We start from the raw sequence: 9498 nt of genomic DNA on the forward strand, positions 1-9498 counted from the left end.
CAAAATGCTTTCTTATGAGTTAAAACAATGGTCTTATCAAGGAACAATGGTTAACGTTTGCTGAGAACCACTGGACTGCTCCTCTCTGCCCTGTGCCGTGCCTTCACAGTGGAAGGCAGGAAGGGTGAATGCAGCCTCTATCCTAGTAACACTCCCAGTTCAATTTCTATGACACAGGGTTTCCGGGGCTTTAAGGGTGAAAAGGGCGAGGCAGGTCAACCTGGCCTGGATGGGCTGGATGCCCCGTGCCAATTGGTACAGTATCCTCTTTTCCTACCTCAACCATGCTTGCTGCCAGCCTATTACCCATTCACACTTTCAGATGAGTTTATGGCAGAAACTATGCATGAATTTAAAGCAAACTAGCATATCTCATTTCCTTTTCACCTTTAACACATGTACTGCATGCAGGTCTGCTTTATACAAGTAAATTCAACTCATTTCCCAAGTTTATGGCACCATTAGTTACACTAATTTATTCCCTGAGATTAATTTACCATTTAGTGTAGATGTAATAAATAGCAAACTCCTTTTCATACATGCTGTGGTCACCCAATTATACTTGCATACTAAACTCTACACTGTAAAAAAAAAATATATATATATATATATTTTTTTATGACTTGATATTTTTTCTTGATTTATTTATGCTTTTGAATTGTATTATGGGGCCTTGATCTTGATCAACATTTGATGTAAAAAAAATGTTTGAAAAAGTGACTTTTATGGACATTTTTAATAGTTTGTAGTGATATATTGCCTACGTTGTTGTACACTATGGTGCAAAAACAATAAAATGCAAAGTACAATAGACTGGTAGTGGATGTTCTGTTATTTTACAGACTTAAGTCTCTCTATATTACATATTGTTTCAAATTACTAAAGGGTCAATGAAAGTCACTTTGTTTATCAGCAGGGTTTTCAGCTTTATAAATTGACAGATACAAAGGCCCCATAATACAATTCATCCAAATGCAAATCCTATGAAAACCTGCTGGAATTGCATTAAAGGGCACCTATGGTAAAAAAAAATCTACTTTTCAAGCTGTTTGGACAGACAAATGTGCATGTATGGTGTATAGACTGTCATATTGGGGTGATATAAGCACACCCAGTGCTTTTTTTTTAATTTACAACATAAAAACGGTGGACCAATTGGAGCGTTTTTCAAACCGACCGCAACTTTACGTAGGAGAGCGGTCCCCCCACCCACCAATATTGATTGACAGGCGCATCATCATATCCTCAGTTTGTTGATTCACGTCCGCCATTTTCAGCATGAGTTGAAGCGATATCAATAAAGGAACACCCTTGCTCTATTTTTAGATGCAAGGCTCATTGAGCTCAACACAGGAGCAATATTCTCCACATTATCGCTCTAATCGGAATTATTGGTTGTATCTTTAGGTAGGTTTGCAAACATGTGTACTTCTCATTGAGTCTACCTTATACTTCAGCCGTTTGCATTTCTCGCGATTCCAGAAGCTTCCTGTGATCTTAACTAGCATGCGTTTTAGAATTCTAAACATAGGTTTCTATCAGGGTACACTCAAGTCGACGGCTGGGGGCCACGGACCGCTCCAAAAACCTATGTTTAGAATTCAAAAATGCGTGGCGCGACGATTCGGGACACTTCATGTTTCTGCCGCGCCACAGAGAGTGCTGTGTGGTGGCTTCGAGCGGCGCATCCTGTGCCTCAGTCGAAATTAATTCAGTGTGCGTGGTTATTAGTTTCTGTGTACAAGCTCGGCACTTGAAACTAGCACACAGTTGGCTGTAAAACTGTACAAAGACACATATGATTTTGTACTCTCTGCTTGGTCTGTGTCCGAGTCGTACATGTACGACTGATTGCTGAACCTCTCACTCCTGCTCCTTCTCGCAGTCTGCCTGTCAGAGCGGGTGAGCTCATGGCCCCGCCCCTTGTTATGTTGGCGGGAAGCCGAAACTAATTTACATGTGAAGCAACACACCCATAGATCAGCGAACTGTGGACACGCCCCCAACATGACACTTTTTAACACATTATCATAAAAAAATCTGAATTGTGTTTTAAACTGAACCTAAACTGGCACACTTAGAAGAACCATAATATTAATATTAAATCATAAAAAAGAGGTAAACTATGTGCCCTTTAAATCATATTCTAGTTTTAGTAGCTTCTCTTTCTTCTTATTTAATAGTATTTGATCTTTTCAGATGAAATAGCCAGTAGTAATTAACCTTACATTCTCTTAATTATCCATCTTTTACCAAACTGCTCTAGGGAGCTTACAGTGGGGATAATAAGTCTTGAACTCACCATCATTTTTTTCAGAAATTATTTCTAAAGATGCTGTTGACTTGAATTCTCACCAGATGTTAATAACAACCAAAGAAATACTTACAGTATATGAAAAGAAAACAAATCTATTTAGTTTACAAATGAAGTTGTGTGATAAAATGAAAGGAAAAAAGTGTTAAACACATAAAGAAAGGGAGGTGTAGAAAGGCAGTGAAAGCCCAGACAGCAGCTGAAATCTCTCAGTAGTTCTTCAGCAACCCTCTGAAACCAGATGAAACCAGGGTGGAAATTTCAGCAAGACAATGATCCAAAACACAGCCAAGAAAACTCTCAAATGCTTTCAGAGAAAGAAAATCAAGCTGTAGAATGGCCCAGCCAATCACCTGACTTGGATTCAAAAGAAAATACAAATAAATATCAGATTGGATAGATGAAACTCACAGAACCATCAAGATTGTTACAATCTGTTGAAGTCTGGGGAAAAAACGCACCTGAGCAATGCATGATTTCATTCTCCAACTGAGAAGCATCTTTAATGCCTGGCATCTTTAATGCCTTACATTCTCCAATTGAGAGGCATCTGCCATCACCAAATAAAGCCTTTTATATAAAGTATAAAAGTATTAAATACATTTTAGTAGTTCAGTACTTTCTCATGTCATTCCATTGTCATCAAACATAACCATTTTTTCACATTTTTATTATATTTTTATGTTTATATTGTTCGGATTTTCACCAAAATCTTGCTGAAATGTCCACCCTGGATTTATCTTCATCATCCTGCTAATGGAGAGGTTGGACTGAAGCAGCTAATATTAATTTACAACGAGGAAGGGCAGAGGGTTTCTAAATAACTACTGAGATATTTCAGCTGCTGTCTGGGCTTTCACTGCCTTTCTACACCTCCCTTTTCATTTTATTAACTTATTTTGTAAACTTTGTTTTCTTTCCATATGTGTATTTATTTTGTTGTTATTAATATCTGATGAAAATTTTAAATCAACAGCACCTTATGTTTAAATAGTTTAATGTTTACTGAGAAAAATGGTGAGGTGTTTAATACTCATTTTCCCCACTGTATGTAGTACAATGTCAGCATGAGTGTCTGCCCTCCAGCCTTTAACCCTCTCCTGTTCCTTCTCTTATATCTGTTCCAATTGGCCACTCAGTCCTAGAGAAAGTAAAGAAATTTTAATTCTTAAGCCATATCAGGAATCACCATGTGTAATAGTTCAGATAATTGTACATTAGGCTGTCTAATCGTACATAGTGAACAGAAATATGTTATTATATAGCATTAATGCCAGTATGTTTTAAACTTAAAATATACATGCCATATACACTCTACACTCTCCGAGAAAAAGTTACACGAGGGTACAAATAATGTTCCTTAAGGAACAGTTTTGTACCTTTGTAAAAGTTGTACCTTATATGCTACAGAAAAGACCTCTAATGATACTGTTCTGTACTGTTTATGGTACAATTGAAATGAAGGTACACAATTATTCTCATAAAAAAGGTACATAAGTGTTTGACAACTCCTTGTTTATTACAATATCTATGAAAATAAATATGACTGGAAAGGCAAAGTGATTTTTATTAATAATTTCCATATAAAAACATGAATCATCATTTAAAAGCATATGTTTAAAGAAACTTATTAATTATTAAGTTCTATAAAACAAAACAACTGGTAAAACAAAACTATAGGTATTGTAAACCAAACATTTAAGGCATTTTTAATAAACATTTGGTAAGCATTTTCTAATAAAAACAGTTTCATTATTGATATCTGCATCTTTTGCTGTTTGCTTTCCACTACGCACGTGAGCAGGCAAAAGTGCATATGCAAAGTGTTCATGCAGACATTTTAGTATTGTAAAACTAATCAAACATTGTGCACATCTCGTTACAATACTTTTGCATAATTCTATTTCTATTTTAAGTGATTACTTTTAAGTGATTACAAAGGTATTGTGTGAAAGCTGGAGAAAAATGTTTTATATTGTGGATGGGAGAATGTGTTTCTGTAACATTTTTGTGAAAAGTCAGAAAATAGATCATTTAATTCGTTAAAGTATTTTTTATTCTGTATTGTAAAAGGAAAAGGTGCATTTACACAGAAAAATAAACCTTTTAAAAAAACATTGTTTATAAATGTATTTGATGTTTTCTATTTACTGAAAATAAACTGACACATTTTGGATATAATGTAGGAAAATGCCTTTAATTAGTTCTTGAAGGAACACATTTGACACTGTTACAAAGTGTTTTGTCACTGTAGTGTGCCTTCATGGATCACATTTGTACCTTTGATAAAGTTACAGTGTTGTATCTGCAGGTATTTAAAAACTAAAGGTACATTTTGGTTTCCCATGGTACAAATCATATCCTTAAAGGTACAAATTTGATTCTTTGTTTTAAGGTATAATTCTGTTCTGCCCAAGTGACAAGGGTTTGTACCTTCTTTGGGACAGAATTGTACCATTTTTTTCTGAGAGTGTATACTAATAAAGGTACAGAAGTAGTCACTTGAGTGGTACCTTTTCAAAATGTACACTTTTATACCTATCAGGTCCACATTAGTACCTTGATATTTATACCTAAAAGTTAGTAATGTGTACTTTATAGTACCTTATATATATATATATATATATATATATATATATATATATATATATATATATATATATATATATATGTATATATATATATATATATATATATATATATATATATATATATATATATATATATATATATATATATATATATATATATATATATATATATTAAGGGATAAAATTTTCTTATGCATATTTAAGTGCTTGTAGTGTCAGTGTTCACCATTGACAATTCTTTATTGGCTAGCATGCTTGCTACTACCATGCTTTCAGCATAGACAGTTTTGCAAAGGTGTTTGTTCATTTATTTCTATGTGGAGTTAATAAGTTGAAATTTTGTAGCATGCATGATTACCTGGCCCTACCAAAATTACATTTCTTAACTTCAACACATCATTATTTTTGTCACTTAGGGGTTTCATTTATGGCAACATATTGCATCAAAGGGCATATCACACAGCCGTTTAAACCGTACATCAGTTTAAGGGATAAAAATGTTACTTGCATCTTAAACTATATATATTTCCTCTTGTTGTTTTTTCTTCTTCTTTAATACAGGGTCCAGATGGGCTTCCAATGCCAGGCTGTTGGCAGAAGGTAAGTTTTAAAAGATCCTCAATAGCTATATATAGTTGACAGTAGCCCTCCTCTGACATTTTCTGATAAGTCTTTAAAAATGTTTGTGTTGCTTAACAGAGAGATTTTTTTTCAACACATTTTAAACATAATATTTAAATAGCTATTTTATTTTGCCATTGTGAAGTTATGGGATAACAGTGGTTTGTTTTGTAGACAGTTGCAAAAAAAAAAAAAATGTTGTAATACTGATTTTATAATAGTTTTTACAAAATTAAAAACTGCTTATTAATGAATTAATAAATGCTTATTTTTAACTGCTGATATATATATATATATATATATATATATATATATATATATATATATATATATATATATATATATATATATATATATATATATATATATATATATATATATATATATATACACACACACTTTTATTAAAGTGTGGATAAGTATTAGAGACAGCTTTCCATAACTTTGTTGACATAATAACTGCATGAAGTTTAAGGTGGCATTGTTTGGCATTTAAACATTGTTCTTAAACTTTGTTTTCATATATTAAAACATAAATGTCTTTGTTTTTGTTGTTTTTTCTTTGCAGTGATCAATCTAACGTAAAACGCATGGAGTTTGTAAATAAGGAAATATTTTTATTTTTTATTTTTTGTATTTATACAATTATTTAATTTTATTTTTATTCTGTAAATGATTAATTGAAGTTAGAATAAAATAACTGAAAGTGGATGTATTTCTGTTTTTTTTTTTTATTGTACTGTTTTTTCATCATGGAGTTCACACGTAGCTGCTTCTGCCACTTTCATGTGTTAATGGAAACATGTGTTACATTCACATCAGCACTGTGGAATTTAAAGACTTGAACTGCAACAAACTGTTATCCATGAAGGTGTGTTTGCCCGGCTTTGCATGGCCCAGAAAGAGAATTGAAAACCAAAACAGATTTGGAGTTGGTTCTTGAACAGGATTTTGTGGTGTATTTAACCTGTTCATCTTCACACCATACATACTACCAGCTTACAAGACTAAAGACTCCAACCACACATCCCTGAAACAAGCATGAAGTCAACTTGAAGTATCAGAGTTAAAGTGTATGGCTTCTGCAAATCACTAACTGCCAATCAGTGTTTGTCGATTTGAATCAAAAAGACTTAACTTTTGGTTTGTTTCCACCTTATAAAGGGTGTCACGCCTTGGCTGGTGGCTTAAGAAAGTCAGAAAAGTGTGATTGCTGGATTTCTTTATTACAAAGAGGTCAGTGTGGTATCTGGCCCGACTACGCCTCAGGTGTTGCATTGGCGTAACTCCTGCCTTGTGATGAAAGTGACAATTTGACAGACTGGTATTATTGAAAGAGCAGGACACACGATCCACCCACCATCTATGGCTGCTCTAGAATAAGCTAGGCAACTGAAACTGGAAGTCACTACATTCTTCCCTCCACCAGCAAAGCCGTCCTTGTTCATTCTTCAGTGGCATCTTTTTTTTGTAAAAGCGAGCAACTCAGATCTACGGATAACAACAAAATGGCATTTTTTTGATAATGACTCATAGTTTGATTGGCTCATTTTATGCATTATAGCCTTTGTGCCTAAAGACATTTGTTATTCATTCCTTTGCTGAATATATAAAATTTTTTTCTGTTTTGAGGTGTAAATATGACATTTCACTGTATTCTATTGCAGCTATAAAGATTCAAAAGTGCATGTTTTGCTGAAGGTGAAAGTGTCACATTCTTCGTGGTTTTAATAGGGTTACTATGGGAATGTGACAACTTTGTCATAAGCTACTGTGGTTTCATGGCACTGAAATTCTGATTAAAAAAATACATATTAAAGTAATCAGTTTTTATCTGCTTTATCGAATATAGTGTTAATTCACAGTGCAAGGTGCAAACATACAATAGGCATGAGACAGCTTTTTTCTATAACCAGCAGTGATAATCATGACATAACTTGTTATCAGCCTGCACATTCATCAAGCAAAGTGTTCTGAGTTTTATCATTTTGTTCACTTATTTTTACTGCTTAAAAACCTTTTGACAACAGCCTAGATTTTATTAAGCTTTTTTGAGTAGCAATAGTTAAATTATGCCAGTGCTGCTGACTTTATAATATATTTTTTGTCTGGTGAGCATGTAAAATCAGTATAAAATGCAAAAATACTGTACTGAAAGTAGTTTATTGATTACTCAATGAAGAGTAGCCATGTTTCCAATTAAAAAAAAAAATTAATTTTACTTGCCTTTTTATATTCTTACAACAGGCATTCCTTATAATATTAAAGTTAAAAGACTTATTACCTTAATATGTTGTGCTGTAGTTGTGTTTGTGCAGATGTTAAGCATCTGATGATTCTAGTAAATCTTATATGTTCTTGTGTATTCTTTTTTTGGCCAGCAGTTTGTTTTAAAATATTACTGAATATTCATTAAGGTGACAGAAATATTGTTAAATATTTCCTGAAAATTAAAAAAAAAAAAATCCCCTCCCCCCCATTCATTCTCAAGTCATCTCTTGTTGCAGTAAATGTAGATAAATGTATTGCGTGTGTAGTTAAATGTTGTTTTAATTTGTTTAAAGTGCAATTCATATTTCTTTTTCATGTACTGATGCAATGTGCACCACACACAAATCTTGTTACTCAACTATATTGTAATATATGAAATTGTCATTGATTGTCATGTTTGTTTTATTTTAAACAAACTGAAAATGGCTAAGCTGGATTTTTCAATTCACAGGTGTCACTTTTAATGTCATACTACTTTCATTTCCTTAACATCTACTCTCAACCATTTTAGCCATTTTCAATGTCCATTTATTTCTACTATTATAATGTCACCAAATATTTCTTTATCAGATGTTTGTCCTATATAGTTTGTATAGAAGGCATGGTAGGCAAATTATCCTGTGGTGCAGTTTGAATGAAGTATTTCCTTGTTTTGTTTTCCTTGTTTTTTTGCCAAAAACCAAACAAACCTTGTATTACTACATCCATTTCTTTCATTTTATAATATTTGTAAGGTTTAACAATTTATTGTTTTATAATGTAGATATTTGCTTTTACAATGTTTCTCTTGTTTCTTTCTTTGAGCATGTACAAAGCCTATTTTCAACTACTTTTGTCAAATTTTAATTATGCAAGAAATCTGTATAATTCATAACGTGATTGTGTTGTTTACACATGTATACCAGTGATGTTCAAACTTGTTCCTCAAGAGGGCCACTGTCATGCAGAGTTTCAAACCTGATTAAATGCACATGAAGCAACAAGTCAATAATTTTAACAAAATATATTGTGCATAATTTGAAGTTGTGTTATTGTGGTAATTTCCCCATGATACATTCTCCACAATGATCCAAAAAATCTTATTTTGAATATTAGTATTTGTTGTAACACTTCAGTTAAGGGGGTGTGCGAAGGACTGTCACGAAAACTTATAATGATGACATGAAAACATCATGACTATTAAGGTGGTTTTAAGCATGCTTATGACAACTATAAGTGCTATTTGCTCAGTTATGGCATTTTGAGTGCAACAGTGACATAGTTTAAATGTGTTTATGACAACTCAATAAAGCAAAATATAACTTGTCTTTGTCTTTGACATGGCAACTTGACATTACCAAGACAACATAAGTTGTCATAAATCTGTCATAAACATGACTGCCATGATGGCATTGTAATTGTTATGAATTTTATAACAGCATCATTAACAATTTTTCTTGACCTCAATTACTGGTACAAATTCAATTTGTTTAAAAAAAATGTAATTACATATTAATCACAGTGTTATAAACATTTTCTAGCCAATTATTGACAATTTTAATGAGACTCTCTTAACAAAGACATCTCAAGCAAATGACACTTGACAGTTCTCATAAGCACATATAAAATTTCATTCAAATTCATGTGTCATGTCATGATTATAAAGGTGTCATGACAGTCTTATGAACAGTCTATTGCATAAATTGTTACTGTATTTTTGTT

The 9498-nt window shown here is 32.7% G+C and overlaps 1 protein-coding gene across 1 annotated transcript in view; it reads left to right on the forward strand.

Moving 5' to 3' along the window:
- The window catches only part of LOC130232381 (collagen alpha-1(XXV) chain), a 401111-nt gene extending 391629 nt beyond the window's left edge, over positions 1 to 9482 (forward strand). The window contains exons 38-39 of the mRNA XM_056462242.1: positions 5467 to 5505; positions 6691 to 9482. Coding sequence (XP_056318217.1) covers positions 5467 to 5505; positions 6691 to 6717 — 66 coding nt within the window. The 3' untranslated portion in view covers positions 6718 to 9482. The remainder of the gene's footprint in view (positions 1 to 5466; positions 5506 to 6690) is intronic.
- Positions 9483 to 9498: the final 16 nt, after the last annotated feature.

The sequence above is a fragment of the Danio aesculapii genome, chromosome 7, assembly GCF_903798145.1.
Source record: "Danio aesculapii chromosome 7, fDanAes4.1, whole genome shotgun sequence".
NCBI classification, from domain to species: Eukaryota; Metazoa; Chordata; class Actinopteri; order Cypriniformes; family Danionidae; genus Danio; species Danio aesculapii.